This window comes from Naegleria gruberi, assembly GCF_000004985.1.
Source record: "Naegleria gruberi genomic scaffold NAEGRscaffold_1, whole genome shotgun sequence".
NCBI classification, from domain to species: Eukaryota; Heterolobosea; class Eutetramitea; order Acrasida; family Naegleriidae; genus Naegleria; species Naegleria gruberi.
In genome coordinates, this window is record NW_003163326.1 from 1,421,742 (window position 1) to 1,446,429 (window position 24,688).

Consider the following 24,688-nt stretch of genomic DNA (forward strand, 5'->3'; position numbering starts at 1 on the left):
TGATTGTAATACTGGTGTTAATAGATGGAAAATTTAAATAAAAATCTATTAGAAAAATGAGTCAACAACAAGATGCTCCACAAACTTCATCTCTTCCGAACACAACAACAACAGAGGCTGGAGCATCAACAACAACATCGGAACAACAAATCAACTCAATAACATCAACACCAAATATATCATTTGAAAGTAATTTATTTGCTAATCTTCCGAATCATGATCCCACATTGAAACGTACATGTTGTTCTTTCAATGATACTACAATTGCATTCGGTACGGAACAGGGGCATATTTACTTTCATGATAGATATACACTAGAATTAAAATTAACAATTACACATCAAGAGTTGGGTCAGAAGAGAAATTTTACTTTACCAATAACAAGAGTTTCTTTAACACCTAACTTGATCACCAATGATAAAAGGAGAGCTTTTATTGGAGCTGTAGATTCAGCATTTATTGTATATATATTTGAAATTGAATTGACAGTCCAACAAATTGGAAATGCTAATGTTTGTTTTCCTAAAGTGGCCAGATTGCTAAACTCTCATTCACAACACAAATTCGAAGTCACTTGTATTGCATGGGCTAATGATTTTCTCAAACTTTTTACTGGTGACACTTCAGGATTTGTTTTCGAGTTTAAAAATCAGAAAAAATCACTCCTTTCTATTGGAAATTCTACACAAATTTTGAAAGAGGATGGTGCAGGAATTGTACAGCTATCTGTTTCTGGTGATCATTTACTCGTCTCTTCAACAAAGCGTTCCATAGATGTTAATCTTTCAGCACAGCAGTATAAGGGTATTGGAACAAAACCAAGAGATGGTGTTTTTGGCGCATGCTTCCAATATGCTCTCAAAAAGAAAGAAGAAAACTCAGTTTCCACTCAAGATCAGTACACCATTTACGCATTTTCAGCCAGACCTGGAAGAAGAATTTGGTGTTCAGATATCACTACTTGTAAGGTATTGTCAACCCTCAAATTTCCATCTGTGTCACAAGTCAAAGATCTCAAATTTACTCATCTTCTCAGTGTAGGTCCATATCTTGCCTCATACAATGAAGAAACAGTTACTATTTTGGATATTGTCAAATTGAAAATTTTGGATGTGAAATATGGAATAGGAACAATCAAACATGCATCTAGCTTTGGATTTTCCATGTTTATTGTACATGTTGATGAAAATTCCAATCATATTGTCAGTAGAATAGACTTACAACTTCCAGAAAATGAGAAACAATTCTTTATCAACCAAATCCTACCAAAAGTTAGTAGACCAATTACAACCAATCCACAACAACCTGTGCAACCTCCACAACAGCCTCAACAAACTTCACAACCAGTCCAACAACCAGCACAGAAAAAGGACGAAAATCCACTTCAGCTCATTACTGGTTTGTTAAAAAGAAATGATACCCCTCCAGTGCCTCTTGTTAAAACTCCAAGTAATCCAATTTTAATCAACTCTCAAAAAGAAACAGCCTCTTCTAGTGGTAATAGTACGCCAACAACCCCTGCCTCCATTTCTACCTCTTCTATACCTAAAGTTATTGCTACAAGTAACAACACTCCAAAAGAAGAAAAGTTATTAGATTTTGAGAATGTAAAGATTGTTTCCACACCACCACCAAAATCTTCTTCCGCATTCTCTTTTTCATTACCTTCTGTTCAGCTCAAAGACAAATTTTCTGATTTGACAAGTGAAATGATGAAAAAAGCTGCAGCTGTTCTACCTAAACAAGATAAGGAACAACCAACAGCCAAACCACAAGAAGATATTAAGCCAACTGTAGAAGAGCCAAAACAACCCCAAAAAGATGAAAGTTGGTCTGCCCCAATGGTAGTCCAACCAAAGAAGATTAAAAAGAAGAAAAAGAAGCCTGAGCGACTCATTAGTTTTGATGGAAGTACCGCTGAACCAACACTCTTAATTGAAGAGAAGAAACCAAAAAAGACCAGCTCTAAAAGAAGAACAAAATCTAAGGACTTTGATCAACTCTCACAAGTTTCAGATGATACCAGTAAAACTGGCTCCCTTGGATCAGATAATGAGGATAGTGATAACACAGAAGATACTATTACAAGTTCTTCCAGCTTAGTTGATCCTTCACCAATTACTGAAAATTTACCAGCCATGGTTACTGAAGGTGACAAATCACCTGGTACACCTTTAGAGAAGGAAGAACCTGTTCCTGAGCAAAAAACTGAACTTACAGAAAGTACTGAAGTTACTAACGTTGCACCAATTATTGAGGAAATCAAATCTAACGAAGAAATTCCTTATGATGACAACAGTAAGGATACTTCAGTAGCAATTCTTGAAATAATTGATACCGTAACAACAATAGAAGAAGAAACAATAGATCATATTCAACCTTCTGTTACTGACTCAATTCAAGTAATTGAGCCTGCGGAAAATGAACAAGAAATTCCAGTTGAGTCTGTAGTAAGTGGAGATGAATCAACAACAAAACAAGTCTCACCAGAAACTACAGAAGAAATTGAAACTATTTCTGAACAAGAAAAACAAGATTTGGAAAAGAAACAAGAGGAGGAGAGAAGAGAATTGCAACGTATCGAAGATGAAAACAAAAAAGCTGAACAAGAGAGAATTAGAATTGAGGAAGAAAAACTTAAAGAACAAGAAAGGATTGCAGAGGAAAAAAGAAAAGAAGAAGAACGACTTGCGGAAGAGAGAAGAAAAGAGCAAGAACGTACAGCAGAAGAAAAGAGAAAAAAGGAAGAGGAAGAAGAAAAGAGAATTGCAGAAGAGAGAAGAAAGAAGGAACTTGAAAGGCTCGAAGAAGAGAGGAAGAGAAAAGAGCAAGAGGAAAAACAAAGGCTCGAAGAGGAAAAAAGAAAGGAACAAGAAAGGCTTGAGGAAGAAAGAAAGAGAAAGGAACAGGAAAGAATTGAAGAAGAAAAAAGAAAGAGAGAAGAATTAATCAAAAAGAAACATGCTTCCTTCTTTGAACTTATTGTGGAACCTATGGATAGCCTGTTTGAACAATTGGCAAACTTTTTAAGTGTGGGAGATGGAATTTGGTGTCCTAAATTTACTTCCACACTCAAGACATGGTTTGACGATTTTGTAAAGTTAGTAGAGACAGAGCAAAAAGAAAAACATGACTATTGCATAATATCTGAAATGATTTCTCAAGAATTGAATGAAGAACAACAAAGCCAACTTTCCAAACTGCTCAACTTTAGATTTGAGAGATTATTTGCTGAGGAAACTATTGAAAAACCTTACATTTCTCGCGTACTCTCCATATTACATGAATTTTTATTCATGTCTCAATGCTGTACACTCTGTAATTCTCATAACTGTGCTGAGTGCATTAACACTATTTTTGAAATTGAAGACCAACATAACTACCTCTCAGAAGAAAGAAAGAATATTGATAGACTTTTCGAACAATTCAAGGTAAAGAACTCTATGGAAATTAGAGACCAAATATTCAAAGATATCGACTCTTTAAAGAATGATTACCCCTCTATTCCATTGAGATATACACTAGCACTATCTAAACTTCCTGGAGGACATGAGCTTTGTGCTCTACTTTATCCTTATATCCAAGTGTGGAATTACAATAATGCAATTGGTACTGAAAGCAATCATTCAAAGTATATCCAATATCTAATGAGTGTTTACAAGCTTAACCATTCTAGCCATATTAGTCATCAATTTATGGAACACTTTGTTATCAAATTGGTTACCAATTTTGAGAGAAATGTCCACGAATCACTGATTATCAACATTATTGATGAGGCTCAAAGTAAGCTTAATTGCTTTAGTGACACTCACTTTTTAGAGAAGGAATTGAAAAAGACTCCCTCAACTCAACACTGCCTCCACTATTTTTATGAAAAGTTTGATAAGATATCAGAGTTAATAGATTTGATTGTCAGAGGTGATAGCTTGAATAATCTTGCAACCTTTATGGAAAAACATTACGAAAATCAACAAAATTGGATTACACTAATGAATTGCATTGAAAATAGTCCAAAATCAATATGTACAAAAGAGCAAGCTGTATTTTTAATGTGTAAATGTCTGGGATCTTTGCAAACTCTAAATATTTTGCAAGATGCCTCTGTAGAAAGTTGTCTACACGATGTTGATCCAATAATTTACACCAAGATTTGTCAATTAGCCAGAGCAGAAACAGAACAAAGCAAGCTAAGACATAACATGATAGAAATCATGGACAGCTACATGTGGTCAGAAAAGGATGAGTGCATTGCTCCACAAATAAGGTCAATTTTATCCTTCCAAACTGACATTCCACCTTCCCTCTTCAGTTCCATTAATACACCTGAAGAGTCGTTCCCTTACATGGCTTCATTCTTCAAATTAGACAATTCCAAGTCCTCACTCAATGAATTCCAAACAGAGCTTCCAAGATTCACAGAAGACTGTGGATCAAACTGGGGATCTCAGATAAGAGTTGGCAAAACAGCCAGATGCTTCTGTTGCAGATTACCTCTCACAGAACGAGTTGGTGGTGATGTATTGGTATTCCCATGTGGACATTGTTATCATCGTTCTTGCAATCCTCTCGAAGTTTGTACTCACAACGGATGTAGAGATGCATAAAATACATTGTTTTTTTATGTGGACTTTTCTGACAATAGATTCTACCAATTCAAAATGTAATCTTCATGTTGTAAAATTCTCATATGTTTACGAACTAGATATTTTCCAACAGTGCCTTTTTGGACAAATACAGCCCTATTATCATGCGCCCACACCACTACTGTACACACATAACTTGTTGCATTCAAACTAACTGTTCAGAGTTTTCAATAGTGGGGTTTAACCCTCAATCAGCAGAACAGAAAAACACACTAAGAGTTGTTTGCGATGATATTTATTTAAACACTCGCCCCATGAGCGCATTGAGTTACCATTCAAAAAAAAATGTCTGCATCCAAGACAGCTATTGTTTCAACCTTAGTGGTTGTTATGATGGTTTTGATCCAAAGTGCCTTGTCTCTTAAGAATTCTGCCCACAAGAGAAGTGAAGATGACTGGATTCCGGGTAGGTTTTATTGTTGTTCTTGTTGCGGATATTTATTCTGTAATTTTTTATATTAAGGCTACAATTACATGTTGAGCGGTTTCGACGTTAGAAGTATGCAAAGTTCTTCTAACAGCATGGATCCTGCTAAGAATGTTGTAAATTTAATTTTCAGACCAACCACTGAGTTTGGAACTTTGTACCGTATGCCAGTTTCTAAGGAAAAGTTTAAGGTACCAGATGCCATTGAAGTTTATGATTATGTTACTACAAACGTTACTAAAACATCAGACACTATGGAATCAATGTCTGAATCATTGAAGTATGAAGCTTCAAGCTATTCATTCTCATTCTCTGTCAACGTTGGTGTTGTCGGTGTTAGTGCTGGTTTGAACACATCTTTTGGCCACATTCACCAAACCTTTGCTCAAAGCAATCTCTTTATGGCCACTGGTTCTATTAGAGGTACTATTTATCAAGCTACCCTTGAACCACCAACATTCTTGGAACAAAATCCATACTTTAAGAGAGCTTTGGCTGCCATTCCAAACACTCCAACTGCTGCCGATTTGGACAAGATTAATACCTTGATCAAATACTTTGGTGTTTCATATGTTTCAAAGGGTGTTTTCGGTGGTAAATTCAATTTGATCACTAAGGTTTCTGATAAGATCCTCAAGTCCTATGACAAGTCTTGGTGTATTACTCAATTGTCCTTGACCTTCAGTTATGGCGCTTATTCATTTGGTATGTCTGGATTCAAAAATAAGACTGATATCCATGTCAATAATGATTTTGCCAATAACGCCAAGACTGACATGTTCTTCGTTGGTGGTGACTTTACTTTGCAAAGTAACGAAACTCTTAAGGAATGGTACCAATCAATTCCAGGCCAACCATCCCTTATCGGAGGTGAATTCAATTTGATTTCTGATTTGGTTGATAACAATGCTGTAAAGAAGAAGAATTTGGAAGCCATCTTGAAGAACTATGTTGCCACTGGTAGAGTTGAAATTCCTGCTTCCATCAAGAAGATTGCTGTTCCTCATCCACTCAAGAGAAATGTCCTCCTTGATCTTTCTCGTATTCCAGGTGCTGCCTTGATTGGTTCTGGTTTCGATACCTTTACGTAAGTTGTTTTTTGTTTAAATCTCAACTAATTAACGTTAAATAGTCTCACTCCAAGATTGAGTCTTTTCAAGCAAGCTCCAGATTCCAAGGCTACTACTTGGACTAATCCAATCTATAAGGATATTCAATTCGCTGTTCCAGGAAACGTCCTCGTCAGAAATAATGCTGAATCATACTATGCTAACAGCACTTTTGTTGCTTTGACCAAGCAAGAATACGAATATCAATATAGAGAACACTCCTCTAAATCTGGCATGTTCGGTTTGAGTCACCATTCTAGAGATGTTTTCATTTATAACTATCGTTATGAATTTGAAGATTCTTACCAATTGAATACTTTCAGAAGAATTTCTTGGTATGATTTGTCATTGGATCCTCTCTGTTTGTTCGATCTTAATAACCGTCTTGAACCATTTGCTAAGAGAATGATTGATTCTCTCCCAGCTACTGGTGGTGATCAAAAAGAAGTCAGAGATAAGTACAAGAAGTTTATCGATTACTATGGTACTGCTGTTGTCACCAAGACAACTATGGGTGGTGGTATCTTCTTCAAGGTTAACTTTAAGAAGGATTTGACCAAGACTTTGAGCATTCATGAAATCCACGAACAATCTGGATGGTCATTCCTCCACATTTTCGGTGAAAAGTCAACTCACGATTTCTATCTTAAGAAGTTGTCTCAACAGTTCATTCAACACTCGTCTGTTGAATTCAACACTCAAGGTGGTTCTTGGACTCCAGAAATTAACGGTGTTAGACCAACTGGTCCAAATGCTCTTAACATTATTGATTCTCCAGAAGGTTACATGAGTTGGGAAGATTATGCTAACTCTATCAAGTATGACCCATACCCAGTCAACTATGAATTGCAACCAATTCACACTATCTTTGCTGATAAGGCCAAGCAAGGTATTATGAAGTCTGTTCTTGATGAATATCTCCAAGAAAAGTACAATCAAAAGCCAGCTTCATTCTCCAGAGCCGGTAAGGAATACTAAATAAATATAATTGTTGTTTATTCAATTAAAGCTTATCAAAATCTTGTATTTCTAATATCAATTTTTTCATTTCCTCAATAATGTCTTGACTGGAATTGTGCTTGTTGCATCCATTCTTCAAAAGAAAATTAAGGAGATGAATCTTTTCTTCCAAAGTTACCCGTATAGAGGTCAATCTATCATAGAACAAGGTGGTGAGATTAAAGGTAGATTTAACCTTTTTCTTCTCTAGTTGATTATTTACAGTAACCATCAATTTCGAATTAGGTGTAGAATTAATTAAGAGAGGATACCAAAAGGATGATTTGACTGCGTTTCTATTGAGTAAAATTGGATGAGCCAGAGTTGTTTGAAAAGGCTGTCTCAGAAATTGTGAATAAATAAAAGGTACCTTTGTTTTAAATTTAGGAATTGAGTTGATAGTTTTCATGTGTAACCTATCCTCACGATAAGTATTGAAAGACTGCATAAAAAGTCAAAATTCTCATCTCTACCAACATTTTCACGTAAAATTTCCTCAACACTCTTATGATACATATTTTGAATGATAGCTTGAATTCCTTTCCTATTGAGCTCCAAATGTGAATCTCCAGAACAGTTATCAATAATATGACAAAGTAAGTAATCCAACTTTGCTCCTCTAATGAATAAATCACCACTACCACTTTTACATTCTTTCAAAATAGAATAATATTCTGGTGATAGTGAAATATTCCTTGATATTTCTGATACTATTGTTGGTGCGGTAATATTACAATGATTGGAATGGGATCTGGTTGCTAGTAGAATAATAATAAACGTTGGAGAAAATGTAAAAGGCACCTGGTCGGTAATAGATGGTACCTTAGTCTGAAGAGATTCGAAAACACGATCCAACAATCCAACTTTCATAAAACTAGTTTGCTCAGCTCTGTAAAGATCATAAAGGAGGGCTATTGTCATCCAATTTGTCAAGTTGATAGGGCATTTTCCAATACTATTTGATTTCAAAATATTATCCATCTTCACCAACAGTGACTCTAGATTTTCTTTCTCTTCAGGCGTAAAAACCGAGTCAACTATTTCAGGAGTAATCTCTCTAATTGATATTTCATCCTCACTAGAACGAAATATTCTATCTCTAAAATAATCCAATTGCCTGAGTAAATCCTTAAACAAATCAGTACACTCCCCAAAACAATAGCTCACCAAACAAGTCATTAGAGAAAACCAATCAGAATCATTGTTAGTGTATGGAATGTTATCGCGTATTTGTACCATCCATTCCTCAAATTTTGAATTCTTATAAACTGAATCAGTTAATAATGACTGTTGAATAGCATTACTATCCAAATTTGGAATATGTTTTTCTAGCAGTTTACAGAAATAATCAACTTGCATTATTGACTCGTCACTAGAAAGAAAGCAATCAATGTCACCATTCTCCAATTTACGTATTCTCCAACTTTTCTCCCTCAATGAATCAGTATTATCCTCCATTATCATTGGAGGTTCAGGAATAGACAATGTTCTCTCATCTTCATCTCCATTACTCATTAGAATATTAATCTTCCTCTCCAATGGTGCCCAACTATATGAAGAGTAGGTCGTTTTCCTATTTTCTCTCTGTTCATTCCAAATATTGAATACAGTTTCAATACATTCAGGAAGTGACTGTTGAGTGGTGAATAAATTTAAAACTGAATCGCTTGTTGAACCACTCAACAAATCAACATCATCCACCAACAAACTGATAATTTTCGGAAAGTTATACTGTCTAATATTGGGATATGAAAAAGTTGCTCTAAAATCATGTAAACACATTCCATCATTAATTTTCATAGCCATCAATGGATTGAATAATAAATTCAAATGAAATGATAGACAATTATTCGCTTGTAATGATGATGATTCAATTGAAACTCTATCATTATTAATTAAATTATAATTTAATATTATATCGAGAATACACTCTTGCTCTGACAAGGCTTGTTGAGAGGAGGGAAATAACAAATTGAATTTAGCAAATGATTTGTTCCAATCGGAGACTTGATTTCTTGTTGTTATATTGTTGTTTTCCGAGTAGAGAGAAATAAGCCACTCTACTAATTCATTGTGTACTAGATGATTGAATAATTGTTGCCCAGAGGAATCATGTTTCATGTTTTTAAATTTTTTTGTTAAGAAATGCATAATATTTAATAATTAAAAAGAATGAGTGGAGATGCGGGGTATCGATCCCCGTACCTCTTCCATGCTAAAGAAGCGCTCTACCATGTGAGCTACATCCCCTTCACATTCACTATAAACATTTCCTGATAATATTACTTATTCGAATTGTGGGCTGCTTCTAGACCATGAAAATTAAACTTTGTCATCCTTGTTATCTTCAATGCATTACTTACTTTTTGTCACAAGGCAATCGAAATTAATCATTTGAAAAAAACATTCAATCAATTTCCTTCATCACACAATAACTCTTTTTTAAAAAAATGGCAATTCAATTTCTCGGAGTGTTAGTGAGAGCAGCTGTTGCAGTGGGTTCTATCGCAGTCGGTGCCTTCAGAGATGCCTACAAACAAGCAGCTGCTAGAGGTGCTGCTGCAGGCGCTGCTGGTGCCAATACTGGAGCTTTTGGACAAAAATTAGACGTTACCAAATCACAACCAATGACCATGATGGAAGCACAAAAGATTTTAGGATTACCAAAGGTTGCTGAAGGTGAAACTGTGGATTATAATCTCGTTCAAGAAAAATTCGATAAAATGTTCAAGAATAATAACCCAAAGACCGGAGGAAGTTTTTATATTCAATCTAAAATAATAAGAGCTAAACAATTTATTGAATATGAACTGATAAAGGAAAACAAATTAACTGAAGAACAAAGACTCACATTTGAAGAAAGGACAAAGAATATTGTGGATCAACACTCTTCCGAAAATTAAGCTCTCCTCTTTTTCACTTTTCCAATTTCCCTCTCTAATTTTCCCACCAATTCTCCTTTTAATAAAAACTCAAAAAATTCAATCATAATGATATGTATTGAATTCTCCTATTAAATATGATTTGACATCAAAATGATCAAATCTATCAAATTAGAAAACAAAAAATGGCTGTAACGGTAATATTGCATGACTTTTGGTTTGTTGGTTCGGAACAAAAGTTACTGACAGACAAGTTTCAATCTCTACCCCCAGTTAGATATCCAATTTCTTATCAAATATTATGTGCATCCTTTGCAACTTTAACAACTAATTCATGGACTGTGTATGAGGAGGAAAAAATTGAAGAACCAAGAATGGGACCTTCAGGATTATTCCTCTCCTGTAAAAAACTATTCGATATTTATTTACGCTTGGTACGTGACTATGATGGTTTCATAGAAGATGATTCATTGCAAGAGGGACTTTGGAAGAATTGTAGAGCCACCGATTTCTATGGTGAACAACCAGAGGAGATGAAAACAGCTTTCAATTCTTTATTCAAAACTGGAGTATTCAAAAGTAAAGACAAATTAAAAGAGCTTGAGAATGAAGAATTGAATCAAGTAAATAGAGCAACAAGAAACATTGATAATGACATGATAGGAGAGGGTCCTTACACAAATCGTGTACTGAACTGGTTGAAATATGTTAATGGACTTGAAGGAGGTGATGATTGGGGTGATCATGCTCTGGTTTTTTATTTTGAAATTAAGAGAACCAGTTCAGATTACCATGGCAATGAATACCAAGATGACCTTCTCCCAATGTTATGTTCCTGTAAATATATGAAATATTTCTATGAGAACAAGAGAAAGGAGAAAAAATTAAAATAGATTTCAATTATTAATTAAAAAAATAAGGATGATAACAAGCAATATTACTACCCTGTATTATAATTTCATTGTTTTAATTTTAAATATTTTAATCAAATTTAGATCACAAAAATAATTCCAAATTTATTAACACAAAAAAAATGTTGAGAAAATCACTCACCACTGTATCATCACAAGGCGGAAAAAAGTTGATGTTTGCCAATAGCAATAAATTGGCTCTGTTCAACAACAATAACATCACTACTTCATCTTCTTCCTTCCATACCGCTTCGCAAAAGTTCGATACAACAAAACCTGCTGCTGCCCCTATTGCACAACAACAACAACAAAAGGGTAATAATAACAGTGGAAGCGGACAACAAACAAGTGGAGGATCTATGGGTAAAACTGTTGTCATTTCAACACTCTTGACTGGTGCTCTCGGTGTTGGTTTTGTTCTTTATTTTAATAATTATTTGCAATCACTTGAAAAGAAAAACCAAGAACAAGCTTCATCTATTGAATCACAAAAAAAGAAAATTCAAGCTGAAAAACTTGAACAAGATAATGATAAGATTAATTCTATTAACTCTGAATTGGAAGGATTGGAAAAGGCTCACTCTGCTAAATTGTCAGCCTTGAAGGAAACTTATACCAACAAGATGAATGAATTACAACATCAATTGAATGCTATCAATGAAAAGATTACATCATTAGAAAAGGAAAAGAATGATCTTTCTGTAACTCTTGAAAAAAATAGAAAGAAACAACTTGAATTGCTCTCCGAAAAGGAAAATTTAATCTCTGAAAAGAAAACTTTGGAAGATCAATTAAATAGCTTTAGTAGTTTGAAGGTCAGAAGTACTGATGCCGTTCTCTCTGATATTTTGGGAAGACAAGTTGAAGAAGGTGAAGTCCTCACTGAAGAAGATAGAGACAAGTTCCTCTCACGTATTCAACGTTTGGAATCTCAAGTTAAGAGAAAGGATAAAATGATTGAACAAATCAAACAAGAAACTGAAGAAAATATTCAAAGAATTAAGACTATTAGTCAAGAAAAATTACGTGCTGTTCAATCTGAATCTGAAGAAAGTATTAAGAAATTGGAATCTGAAATGGAATCTGTTAAAAATGAATATAGTGCTTTAATTGCCAAGGAAAGAGAAACTATTCTTGATGAATTTGAAAAGAAGATGCAAGAACAAGCCCATAGTTTATTAATTGGATATTATGATAGTGTACTTGATAGATCTAAACATGTCCAAGAATTGACAAACAAAGTCTATGCTATGGAAGAAACATTCAAGGTTGCATCTGCTAATTTCTCAAATAATATTGATTTACAAAACTTGACAGCTGCTGTTTTGGCTTTGCAAGATACTCTTCAAACAAATGCTCCATTCAAGCCAGAAGTTGATACTCTTAAGAGATTATCAGATAATGATGAATTTTTGAAGGCTGCTTTAGAATCTATTCCAAAATCGATAACAGAATCTGGTGTATTGAAACTTGATGATTTGACATCTAGATTCAAGATTGTTAAAAAGAAGGCTATCGAGGCATCACTTATACCAGAAGAAACTGGTCTTATGGGTCTCCTCTTGGCCAAGACCTTATCTGTAGGAGTTGTTGCTGAAGAAGGATTTGTGGATGGTGATTCTTTACCAGCTATTTTATCCAGAGCTGAATTTTATTTAAAGCAAAAGAGATTAACAGATGCTGTCAATGAAATCAATAAGGCTTACTGTGTTGCTCCAAAGAATGTCACACAAGTCATTGAAGATTGGGCAACCGAGGCAAGAAATAGACTTTTAGTAGAACAAGTTCTTGAAACTATGTCATCACATTTGGTCATACAATCACACTCCTTAAAGCAACAAAAATAATTTGTGAAATTGTGAAATAGTTGGTGTAATAAAGAGCTCAATATGATATTTAAATATTCGCAGTACTTCATAAAGTTTGTTGAGAATTTGGCGCCAATTTTTTAAACCAACAAATTATTTCAAATTCAAACAAAAATAATGCCACCACACCAAAAGATATTCAACAATAACAGCAAGAAGAGAAAACAAGCTGAGAAGAGAAAGGAAGAAACCGAAATATTTGAAGAGGAAGATGATGAAATTGTCATCAAGAAAGTAGAAGATATTTCTATTGCCTCTCCGGATGCAAAGAAAAGAAAGGTTGATAGCAAACCAACAAAACAACAAACTCCAATCAAACAACAACAACAGGCACCAACAACAACAAGTAAGAAACAAAACAAAACATCATCATCAACACAACAGGGTTCTTCTTCCTCTCAATTAACATCCCTCCAACAAGAATTCCAAGAGAAATTAAAATCATCTAAATTCCGTTTCTTGAATGAAAAACTTTACACCACAACAGGTCATCAAGCAAAATTGCTCTTTGAAAAGGATCCTTCTCTGTTCACTCTTTATCATGATGGATATAGACAATCAATGGAAAAGTGGCCATTCCAACCTGTTAAAAACATGATTAAATATTTAAATGGAAAACCATTGAACTGGGTTGTTGCTGATATGGGTTGTGGAGAAGCTGAAATTGCCAAGAATGCAAAGCAAAAGACAATTCACTCTTTTGATTTAGTTGCTGCAAATGATAAAGTTGTAGCTTGTGATATGAGAAAGACACCTCTCTCAGAGGAATGTGTTGATTGTGTCATCTTTTGTCTTTCATTGATGGGCACCAATTTTTATGATTATTTGAGAGAATCATCGAGGATTTGTAAACAAGGAGGTTGTTTGAGAATTGCAGAATTGGAATCAAGATTTTTAACAGAGGAAACAAAGTCAAATACTATGGAAGATGAAGTTCCATCAAAATCACCAAAGAAGAAGATTAACCCATTCGTAAAATTCGTTTCATGTGTTGAACATTTTGGATTTAAATTACAAAAACAATCCACACCAAATGGATACTTTGTAATTTTTGAATTTGATAAGGTTAAGCCTTACTCTGAGGTAAAATCCCTCAAAGATCCAAACTTTACCAATCTTGATGTCTTGAAGCCATGTATCTATAAGAGAAGATAATATGTGTGAAATAAATTACATTTTTCTAAAATGAGATACTTTTTGCAAGATGTGAATGGCATGGTATGGTACATAATTGGAATTTACAGTTTCCAGCCAAGTTGTTAAAACTTGCAAGTTAGTGTTAGAATTCATTGATAAATGTAACTGAATTATTGGCGCCAAAATTGTTACCGCCACTTTGAAAATGCAAACGTTTCAATTTCCTCAATTTAAAAAAATGTCAACAGCATTAAGGATAGCGATTGCTCATCGCAATTCTTCACCAATTCAACAACAGCAGCAACAATTAGTTCAAGAAGTACCTCCTTCATCACCTCAAGTAACCTCTCCCTCCCAAACCTTCTACTATGCCAATGGTTCTAAAGTTTCCAACACACAGAACATTCATGTTTGCAGAATGAAGAATGGATTGGAACATACACCCAATGGAAAGGAAAAGGACGCCTTCAAGTACTATTGTCCTATATGTATGATGTATTTTAAGAGTAAGTAATTGCGTTCCGAAGTTAGTTCGGTTTATCATGTGATGATAAATTGTAGAAATTTTCAAAGTCGACTGTTGTTCACAATATATATGTAAATACTGTATGGAAGATATACTGGATCATGGTAAAACAGCTAAATGTTCCTCACTGAGTTGTCCCTATTGTTTAAAGGAACAAGTAAGGTTTAAACCAGTTGATAAACGAGAACAAGTAAGAAGCTATTCGGATGAGATGCCAAAACCTTCTCCCTCTTCCAAATTGAATAATACGATAATATCTAACAACTCGAATAGTTTGAAAACACATGAAACTCCTTATTTCCACAGAAGATGCTAAAGTTGAAGCTCAACGATGCTCCTCTCCTCTCTCAATAAGAAGTAACAGAATTATTCCACTCAGAAAGACAAAGAGTGAATCTCAAATGGTCATGTTTGATGATTTGTTCTATATTGAAAATGAGCAACCACTGGAAAGACAATTGTCATTCTCATCACAAGATGATGGTCCAAAATTGTTTGAAACTAAATTGGACACTACGTTTATTAATGTTGTTCCTGCTAGAAAACAGAGATCAGCACCATCAACTTTAGGAACAAGAAAGCATGTTAAGAAACAGCCATTATTTGATAATAACTTTAAAAAGGAAAACGACATTATTCGGGACGAATTTACTCCTAGAGCTTCTCAAAAGAAAAAGTTTAGAAATCCTGTAAAGGAATGTTGTTGCTTCCAATAATAAATTTATTGAGAATCACCACCTGTTTGATCAATTAGGTCTGTTTCACTATTGTCATGATCATTTTCTTGATTTGTAATATGTTGGGTGCGATTAGAATTTTCGACATGGTGAACATGTTCATCTATCAAATTCATGGCATTCAAACTATTCCTCAATGATGGGGTATTACTAATAACACTTGGTTGCTTGTCGAAATATTCTTCAGTATTATTCAAATCCAATGTTGTTCCAACAACATCAGGTGGTTGCAGAACAGTAGTCAATTGTGGTGAGCCACTAGTTGCTGGTTGCTGTTGTTGCTGAAGCTGTGAATCAGTAGTAGGAAGAGTGGCTTTAGAATTCTTTCTGTTGAGATTCTTCGTTGATGGCATTCTAGTGTTGTTTGGTTGTTTTTGAGGTGTTTCTTGTTTCTTCAAAGACTTCTTTTTCAACCTCGCCTCCTCTTGTTGCAAATAATAATTGAGAGATTCAACTATTGGACCAGATGGATTACTAATTCTTCCTTCTTTCTGTTTCTTATCAACAAATTTAACAAGTTTAACATGGAAACACTCTTGTTGAGTTTCTCTATATGAATTCTTATGATACCATTCTGGTTTCAACCAACTTCCCATCGGATCAAATATTATAGAATAGTAATAACGACACGAAGTATCTGTCAGTCTCTTAACCATGAATGCAGTTTTAATCTCAGCTCTATATTTGTTGATTGGCATTTTAGGATTGTTGATGGAACGAGATATGCACAAGTAAACTTCTTCCTTTCTATCGTATTGACAACTGTAGGCATGAACTAGCTCTCTATTCTTGTGTGGGAATGGCATTTTGAATATTTCATGACAAACAGTATGCGCATACTTTCCAACTTTAACGAAATCAATTTGTTGAGATTGAATCAAATGGTCAATCCTGGTACCATACGAGTCGTGGTCAATCCAGGCATTGAATAATTCGTGATGTGTACAATTCATATCATAAATGTACTTGATTTGCACGTGACGTCTTGAATTAGAAAGGTGATTGTGAGAAACCTCTGGTGCGAAATAAGTTTTACCACCAGAAGTTTCGAATATAACTCTCCACTGATTCAAATCTTGTAATAATTCCTTTCTATTATCAAATTCCCAATCATTAAATCTGTGATTTTCCAAATTAATAATTTCAGTTCCACACTTTTCACAAAACAGAATAAATTCCTTCTCATCATCTTCATCTGCACTTGATGATTCTCCTTCTCCTTTCATGTAGGATCTCAACTGTTCTGGATTTCTCTTCTTTTGTTCCAAGAATTTGCTGAAAATTTTTGATTTGACAAAGCTTGGAAATTCGTGTTTGAGTGCCCTAACAGACAAATTGTAAAAGTTTTCAAATAGGTCAACTGGACAATTATCTTCATTACATTCATTGAATTTAATTTGAAATGGTCCAAATGCATTCTTCATGTATTTAAATTTCAATCTCTTTGGAGCATTTTCTGCCAAATATTCCTTCACTAAATGCTTAGCAATTCCAAATCTAACTGGAGAGCTTGCATTATCCTTGTACTCAATGGCGTGTAAATAGAAAGCCAAAATATCAGCTAATTGTATGAATATTGAAATGTATTGTAATGATTCAACCTTCATAACTACACTTACAGTTTGGAGTTCCATTTACGAATTCCTTAAACAAATTGATAAATGCTGTATCTTGAACAATTTTAAGGAATTGATAAGTTTCGTGTGAGTGTAAATTCACATTTGAGAACATGGCTTCGAATGATTGGTCTGAAACTGTCATTAAAGAAATATCATGGTGTTTCTCTTTCAATAAATAAGTTGAAACCACAACTGATGGTTTAATTTCCAAACCTTTCACTTCATCAAATTCGAAAATATCGTACACTCTTTCATAAGTCTTTCTGCTGACTTGAATTCTTCCAGGTATTCCCTTCGATTCCATCACTTGGCAAATTGTCATTATCAATTTTCAAATTACAAAACTTACAATTAGCTATAGTTAATGTTTCTCCCCACAAATCATATGCAAATTTGAGATTACCAATACATCCAGCAATAACTGGTCCTGAGTGAATTCCAATTCTAATGTTCAAATTCTTATTTTGTTGCGCATTATATTTTGTAATGACTGATAACATGTGAGTGGCGAATAGAATAACCTTTTCGGGGTGATCTGACGATTGGTTTGACATGCCTCCTACACAGAAGTAGGCATCTCCAATTGTCTTTATCTTTTCCAATCCGAACATGTGTGTTAAATTATCAAATCCATTCACAATGTGATTCAATAATTGAATGAGCTCAGTAGCTGTCAAAGTTGATGACATTTTGGTAAATCCAACCATGTCACTATACAGACAAGTAACATCATCAAACTTTTCTGAAATACATGTTTCACCAGCTTTCAATCTCACAGCAATACGTTCAGGCAAAATATTTAACAAAAGAGAATCAGATTTCCTGCGTTCCTCTTCGAGTAGAATTTTAAACTTCTTCTCAAATGTAATGTCTCGCAACAAGATGGTGACTAGATTCTTATTTTCGTACATGTAAACAGACAGAGAAACTCCAACAGCTACAGTCGAACCATTCTTTCTCAATGCTTCTAGTTCAACATATTCGCCAATGGATTGCTTGGCTGAGAACATGACATCGAGGAGCAATTTCAATTTACTAGCTTGTTCACCTTCACCAAAGAGTGCCATTACATCTGTTATTTCATTCATGGCGTATCCTAACATTTTACAAGCAGATTGATTAATAATTTCAACGAGAGTCGTGTTGGTTTTCAAGACAATCACTCCATCAACTGCTCCATCTAAAATAGCTTGTGATTTGCTTGTTTTACTCTTTTCCTTACGCTCTCCCAAATTGTAAAACAATACGAATTGTTTAATTTCTTCAATATGTGAAATTGTGTCAGTTGGTAGCATGTTCAATAATCTTCTCAAGTGATTGCATTCCTCAGTGTATTTGTTTAATTGAGAATAGTGAAAGAAGCAATTAATGAATATCAAGAATAAGGCTATGATGTAGATGGCCAGAGAAATTGGAATTCTCACCCCAATCATTGAGCTCACTAAATAGGTTGATAACAAATCAATCTTATCGCTAATCAGCTTATTGATTTGAATTAATTTGATAAATAAATTTTCATTTTCCAATCCCATGTTGGATGAATATAAGCTATCCATAATTACGGCATAATTTTCAATTAATGAATCTAAACCGTCACACGCATACTTAATATGACAATTATTTGAGGTATTGGAGTAAATGTCGGAAATAGCTGTGATGTGAATAGAGTTGCTGTAACTTGTTTCATTTGTATAACTATCTTCAAGAACCTCATTCATCATTAAGGCAAATTGCTTGACATTTTCTGGATATTGTTCAGATCCATACCTAAATAGAATCCATGATTCTTCTAGACCTGATTGAAGACTATATTTATACGTATTACTTTCCAAGTAAGTATTAGTAAGCATCAACTGCTCACTGCTAATTGAATTCAAAAATTTTCCCATATGACTTATTTTAAATGTTACACTGTGTGAATATGAATCAGTAACCATCGACTCCCAAAATGATATAGATAATGATATAATTGAAACACAATAGGTCATTACCACGATCAATAGTAATTTCTTTGAGAAATTGAGAAAAGATGGAGAAATATTGTGATTCTCATTCGATTTTTGTCTTGACAATTTCTTTTCCAATGAGTGAAATATCATACCAACAACATCTTTAGGTATTTTAGTGAAGAGTGAAATGATCTTTTCTTTGGTATTGAAAAACAGCTTTGAAAATATTAAGTACAGTATAAACACAATACTGAAGGAGCCAATTAATGTGCTGAATACAATAATTAATTGATCTGATGGTTTTGAAATCATTTCATTAACCATAGATTGGCAGAAACGTGTTAAATATTCACTTGTACTGTTGTGGTTCAATTCTAAGTACAAATATTCATAATTACTATTGAGTGTTTCTAGAGTTGTAAATTTCCAATTCTTGATAGAATCTCCAATAACATTCAAATCAGTTATCATTGTGGAGATGGATACATTTTGATAATTGATCACCACTCCATTCTTTGAAATTGTTGGAATAATGACAGGGAAATTGTTTTGTGAATAATAGTTTAGTTCAGTATTTTTCAATACTCCATACTGATTCATTTTCCCCTTATTTAGAAAAGTTTCCAAAGTGGATATTCTACTCTTGAAGTAATTGAAATAATCAAGGGAATGGTAATGGCTGGCTAGTTTTACTTCTCTTAGTAATGAATGAGGAATAAACGATAGCTGGCAACTATTCTTAATTGTAATGATGTCGCTTCCATTGGAAGTAACAATAAAACTTGTGATAATAGCCCCAGTTATGAATAGTATGGAAATAAATTGAATAATCAACAAGTAAATATTCTGCTTTTTCAAATTCAAATGAGTGTTAATAGAATCTCTGAAAACTTTTTCAGTCAACCTGAATGACTGTTTTTTAGTAAAAGATTCATTGATTGGTATTATTTTAGAACTTGATCTTTTGAAACTCTTTGATCGATCTAAATCAATACTTGAAGATTTTGTATCAATTTCTGAATTTTGAAAAGCATCCATATAGTCATTATTTTCAAATAAAAACTCAGCAAAAAATTGTTGCTTTCTCTTCAATATTTGTTGATTTTCTGGGTAGTTCAACATTAAGTGATTGAAAATAGATAATATTGACTCCTGTACATTGAACATTTCATGAATTAGTGAGTCAATTTTTTCCAAATCATCTTCATTCGAAACAAAGTATTGCCAAAAGAACTTTCTTAAAAATCTCAACTTTTCCTGAAGATTTAGTTGCCTCTCCAATAGTGTTCTAATCTCTGAAGTTGTCTGCTGTCCTGAATTCAACTCAATTTCCTGTATTTTAGTTTGGATTATTAATCGTTGAAGGATATTTGATTGTCTGTTAGCATATCTCAAAGTATTGAGTGAAAACAGAGGATTATCATGAAATATGGATGTGTAAACTGCACTCACAATCAAAGTTGAAATGTTGAGTTGTGACTTTTTACTCATGCAAAATTTAATCAATTCCTCATCCAATTCAGTAGCATGCATTTTCAATTTTAGACAATTCTTTAGATACTTCTCTGGAAAGTTGTGATTGAAAAAACTAACTCCGTCCATTTGATTTCTGTATTCGAGAGCAGCTCTCTTCATTATTAGATTGTAAATTTCAACAATTCCAAAACCAATAAAAAAGAGAATTATCAAACCTGATATTCCACCTCCTAATAAAATAGACAATCCTATTGGCATGTCATTAGTAGTATTCACGTAGAGAGATACAATTTCACTTTCACTACCACTAAGTTTGGCTAAAATAACTCCTCCATATATTGAGCCAAATCGATGATTTAAAAAAGGCATGTTCAATATTAAATATACAAATAGTAAAATTGAAATGATGACGTTTAGCAATGGTCTAATGATAAATACTTGAGGAGGAATAAATTGAGAAATAAATACATATAATTGGTTGAGAATTGAAAATATTGCAATAAATTCAAATGATTCCAATGAAAGAAAGGATGGTCTTCTTCTCATTCCCAAACTACTAGATTCAATGATTATTATAATACCTAATATTGTGAGTGGAATTTGTACAATTATGTAAACAATTGAAAATCCAGCTAATATTCCATTAAACAAGGACCAACACTCTACGTTTGGAAATCTTCTGAGTCGATATGAATTTTCATTATAATCACATGCAATAAATGTTGTTGCCCAATACGTAAATACCAAATTAAATATTGCAAAAATACATAAAAATATTCTGACGAAATACTTGAATTTCCCTAAATAGGAACTTCCGTTTTTAAATGCTAAATATGAAAAATATAAACTTAATAAAGTTAATAACTCGAAAGAAAACAAAATAATGACTATAATTTGTAAAGATTCATAACTGTACCAATCAGATCCAAAAGTTCGGAGAGCTGATTGTGAAAAAATTACAATATCTCCAATTTTGGAAAAGTTAAATTCTAACAAAAAAACAAATAAATAAATGCAAAATACAGGAAATCCAACCTACCAGACTCAAAACTAATACTCAAAGTCCCATAAATTATCGAATAACAATGGAACATCAAAAGTGACCATTGAGGAATAGGCGATTTCACTAACAAGGATAAAATCATCATTGAAAATTGTTCAATTTTGGCATTCACATAACTTATCTTATCCATTGGATTAGCTGCAGACCCCTTTGATATATCGGAAGCTACATTGAGAGCAGAACGTGAGTCATCGAGCGAATTCCTTTGCCCAGTTTCATATTCTTTAAGGACTGGGGCTAAGAGTGGTGAACTGTTTCCTCCTGAGAGTGTATGAGGAGTGTTTCCTCCACTATTATTACTTGAAACACTTGTTGATATAGCGAGACTCCTCACTTTTTCTGCCATCATTTTGTCCAATAATAATATTTATATTAATATTTTACAAATGGAATTACAAATTCAGAAAGATATCTTTAACATGCAACAATATCGTTAGAATAATGTATTTCCTGACGGTGCGTTATTATTGGTTGTTGTTATGATGATGGAATTGAATAAACAAGGCAGCAAACAACAACACTTGGCCTGAATATTTGATGAACCGATTTTGAGGCTGTTTTTCTCAAAAAGCTCTTAGAGGTTCAACCGAAGAGCCAATCGATAGGGAAGAGAAAATTGGCACACTCATCAAGAACCTCCTCTTAATAGAATGACCTCTCCGCAGAATTGACAAATTCAATCCTTACGTCCTGTTAAGGCATTGAAAAAATATTGTGGCGAAATTGTTAAGCGTTGTTGTGTGACTAAATAAAGATGTGAATTAACCAAATATTAAAATATTTATATTAAGATTTTTGATTTAGTCTTTGATAAAATGTTGTTTTGAAATCATGGTTTTATTATTTTACAATTTAAACTCGCAGACTATATAGTTGTTGTGTTCCTTTTCTAAGCAAGAAATAGAACAATTTTACATGAGGGAACAAACCTTAACCTTTCTCTTCTTCTTATTGGTTTGTTTGGATGTCTTATCTTCGGTAGGTTCATCCTCAACTTCACCATTTTCTACATCTTGGCTGTATCCTGCAATGAGTTTGACCAGAGATTTGAAAATCTCATCAATTCCAGTTCTAGTTCTGGCAGAGGCTTCAACATATCTACAGTATGGACCCATTTGTTTGACAGCTGCTTCACATTCCTCCTTGGAAATGGCTCTCTCAGAAACCAAATCACACTTATTACCAACCAAAACAATTGGTACCTCATCAGATTCCTTGCTTCTTAACAATTGTTCATGAATATCCATGATATCAGTCAATGAACTTGGATCATTCAAGGCAAAGACAAGAACAAAACCATCTCCAGTTCTCATATATGAATCTCTCAAAGCAGAATACTCCTCCTGTCCAGCAGTATCAAGAATGTCCAACACCTTGACGACACCATCGACTTCAAAATGTTTTCTATATGAATCCTCCTGAAATGAATGAGTTCTAAAAGAACTAACTGGACTACTTACAATTGTTGGATCGTATCTTTCAATAAAGCTTCCTTGAATGAACTGGATTGTGCAGGCTGTTTTGCCGACACCACCACTACCTAAAATAACTAACTTGTAATCACTCATTGTTTCGTTTTTTTTTGGTTTTTAGTTTGGATGTGAGTGAACTTTGTACTCTTAAAATTAACAAAGCTTATTAATGAATGCGGAACAATGTTCCACCAATTTCATTTACAAGTTCAAACTTCAAAGTATTCGAATCCTTTCAAGTTGTCATTTTCTTTACAATATTTATCTTCTCTAATAGCATATTTTCAATTCAATTTATCACAATACTTCAATAATGCTTCATGTACCATTCCAATCATATTTAGCTACTTTATAATAATTGGAAGTATTATCTATTTAAGGATTGGAAATGTTACGTTTTCATGAAGCAAAGAATTTCAGAAGCAAAATTATCAAGAGAAAAATATTCGCACACTCACACATCTCCAAACATCATCAATTGTCTGACAAACAACAACAACAACTTTGAAGAAATAATACGGGTTGTATTACCATAGAGTTGTTATATTGATATAGAGTTGTTTTGGCCGATTTTTTGTTGTATAATATTATTCATCACCACCCACCCAGTATACTTCCCTCCCATCAAACAGTTAAAACATTTAGCCTTTTGAGAGAAGAAACGAAAATATCGTTATCATCATCTCTTATATATTTATTATAATAGTAGTTTACTATTCAATTTTTGTTCTATTTGTGTTAGATCATCACTCTACAAATATTACTACTACCTATCTCTATCATCATCATTATGAATTTTAATATTAAGAATATTGGAAATTTGTGGGATGAAATTTGTAATTTAATAATTCGTCCACAAAGATGTATATATGAACCATCGATTGCTCTTGGTCCTAAATTATTTACTCTCGACAATCGTATATTTGAAAGAAAGGATTTTACATTGACAAATTCTAGAGGAAAGACAATAGAATGCTCTCATTATCAACCAATAGAATCACAAAGAACTAAAGAACGATTACCATGTGTTATTTATTGTCATGGTAACTGTGGATCTAGATGTGATGCTCTTGATGCTGTCAGGTAAGTTTCAATCATGAGAATCATCATCACCAACTGTCAACTTTTCAGTATTTTACTGCCATACAATATTACAGTATTTGCTTTTGATTTTACTGGATCTGGACTTTCTGAAGGTGACTATGTGTCACTGGGTTTTTATGAAAAGCAAGATGTTGGAACAGTGGTGGAATATCTTTGGTCAACAAAGAGAGTAAGCAGAATTGGATTGTGGGGAAGATCTATGGGAGCAGCAACAAGTATCATGTATGCATCTACTGATCAAAGTATTGCTGGTATTGTTGTTGACAGTCCATTCACATCTTTGGAAGATTTGTCAATGGAACTTGTTCACTCATACCAATCTTGGATACCAAAGAAAATGATTAAAATGGGAATTAATTTAATAAGAAAGTCAATTATAGGAAAAGCAGGATTTGACATTAGAGCTTGTGGTCCATTGGAGTGTGCAGGTTCATGTTTTGTTCCAGGTTTATTTGCTCATGCTGAGAATGATGATTTTATCAAAATTCATCACTCTGAAAAGCTCTATGAAACCTATGCTGGAGACAAGAATATGATTAGATTCGAGGGTGATCACAATAGTGCAAGACCAGATTTCATGTATGATTCAGTCTGTATATTTTTCTACAATGTCCTAGTTAGTAATGATAAGGAATTAGAAAATAAGGACATACCAAAGGGTTCAATGGCCCACAAGAATGATGTTGGAGTTGTCACAGATAAGGGAAGACAGAGTAAGTATACTTTTCAATCATGATCTAATTGACCAATAATAGTTGCCATTGAA

General features: G+C 33.7%; 10 protein-coding genes and 1 non-coding gene across 11 annotated transcripts; 7 read left to right on the forward strand and 4 right to left on the reverse strand.

Annotated features, from left to right (window-relative positions):
* Window positions 1-56: 56 nt before the first annotated feature.
* Window positions 57-4,604, forward strand: NAEGRDRAFT_61652 (uncharacterized protein; the record flags this gene model as incomplete). Its single annotated transcript, XM_002683269.1, has 1 exon — window positions 57-4,604. One exon carries the CDS (start codon window positions 57-59, stop codon window positions 4,602-4,604), a length of 4,548 nt encoding a protein of 1,515 aa, XP_002683315.1.
* Window positions 4,605-4,928: 324 nt separating this feature from the next.
* Window positions 4,929-7,157, forward strand: NAEGRDRAFT_61653 (uncharacterized protein; the record flags this gene model as incomplete). Its single annotated transcript, XM_002683270.1, has 3 exons — window positions 4,929-5,049; window positions 5,107-6,157; window positions 6,203-7,157. 3 exons carry the CDS (start codon window positions 4,929-4,931, stop codon window positions 7,155-7,157), a joined length of 2,127 nt encoding a protein of 708 aa, XP_002683316.1.
* A 426-nt stretch (window positions 7,158-7,583) lies between these two features.
* On the reverse strand, window positions 7,584-9,299 carry NAEGRDRAFT_61654 (uncharacterized protein; the record flags this gene model as incomplete). The annotated part of the gene is made up of 1 exon (XM_002683574.1): window positions 7,584-9,299. One exon carries the CDS (start codon window positions 9,297-9,299, stop codon window positions 7,584-7,586), a length of 1,716 nt encoding a protein of 571 aa, XP_002683620.1.
* Window positions 9,300-9,355: 56 nt separating this feature from the next.
* Window positions 9,356-9,428, reverse strand: NAEGRDRAFT_t3. Its single transcript has one exon. It is a non-coding gene; the product is annotated as a tRNA-Ala (tRNA).
* A 200-nt stretch (window positions 9,429-9,628) lies between these two features.
* Window positions 9,629-10,163, forward strand: NAEGRDRAFT_77841 (mitochondrial import inner membrane translocase subunit tim-16; the record flags this gene model as incomplete). The annotated part of the gene is made up of 1 exon (XM_002683271.1): window positions 9,629-10,163. One exon carries the CDS (start codon window positions 9,629-9,631, stop codon window positions 10,079-10,081), a length of 453 nt encoding a protein of 150 aa, XP_002683317.1. The 3' UTR covers window positions 10,082-10,163.
* An 82-nt stretch (window positions 10,164-10,245) lies between these two features.
* Window positions 10,246-10,953, forward strand: NAEGRDRAFT_61656 (uncharacterized protein; the record flags this gene model as incomplete). The annotated part of the gene is made up of 1 exon (XM_002683272.1): window positions 10,246-10,953. The coding sequence occupies one exon, from the start codon at window positions 10,246-10,248 to the stop codon at window positions 10,951-10,953; it is 708 nt and encodes a 235-aa protein (XP_002683318.1).
* A 140-nt stretch (window positions 10,954-11,093) lies between these two features.
* Window positions 11,094-12,818, forward strand: NAEGRDRAFT_61657 (uncharacterized protein; the record flags this gene model as incomplete). Its single annotated transcript, XM_002683273.1, has 1 exon — window positions 11,094-12,818. The coding sequence occupies one exon, from the start codon at window positions 11,094-11,096 to the stop codon at window positions 12,816-12,818; it is 1,725 nt and encodes a 574-aa protein (XP_002683319.1).
* A 441-nt stretch (window positions 12,819-13,259) lies between these two features.
* On the forward strand, window positions 13,260-13,739 carry NAEGRDRAFT_2780 (uncharacterized protein; the record flags this gene model as incomplete). Its single annotated transcript, XM_002683274.1, has 1 exon — window positions 13,260-13,739. A coding segment is annotated over one exon (480 nt), but the record flags the coding sequence as incomplete, so codon positions are not given.
* Window positions 13,740-15,223: 1,484 nt separating this feature from the next.
* Window positions 15,224-20,652, reverse strand: NAEGRDRAFT_45297 (uncharacterized protein; the record flags this gene model as incomplete). The annotated part of the gene is made up of 2 exons (XM_002683575.1): window positions 15,224-16,800; window positions 17,208-20,652. The coding sequence occupies 2 exons, from the start codon at window positions 20,650-20,652 to the stop codon at window positions 15,224-15,226; spliced, it is 5,022 nt and encodes a 1,673-aa protein (XP_002683621.1).
* Window positions 20,653-22,163: 1,511 nt separating this feature from the next.
* On the reverse strand, window positions 22,164-22,914 carry NAEGRDRAFT_77842 (ras family small GTPase; the record flags this gene model as incomplete). The annotated part of the gene is made up of 2 exons (XM_002683576.1): window positions 22,164-22,764; window positions 22,807-22,914. The coding sequence occupies 2 exons, from the start codon at window positions 22,912-22,914 to the stop codon at window positions 22,258-22,260; spliced, it is 615 nt and encodes a 204-aa protein (XP_002683622.1). The 3' UTR covers window positions 22,164-22,257.
* Window positions 22,915-23,638: 724 nt separating this feature from the next.
* NAEGRDRAFT_2048 (uncharacterized protein) lies at window positions 23,639-24,541 on the forward strand (the record flags this gene model as incomplete). Its single annotated transcript, XM_002683275.1, has 2 exons — window positions 23,639-23,901; window positions 23,950-24,541. Coding segments are annotated over 2 exons (855 nt in total), but the record flags the coding sequence as incomplete, so codon positions are not given.
* Between the last annotated feature and the right edge of the window lie 147 nt (window positions 24,542-24,688).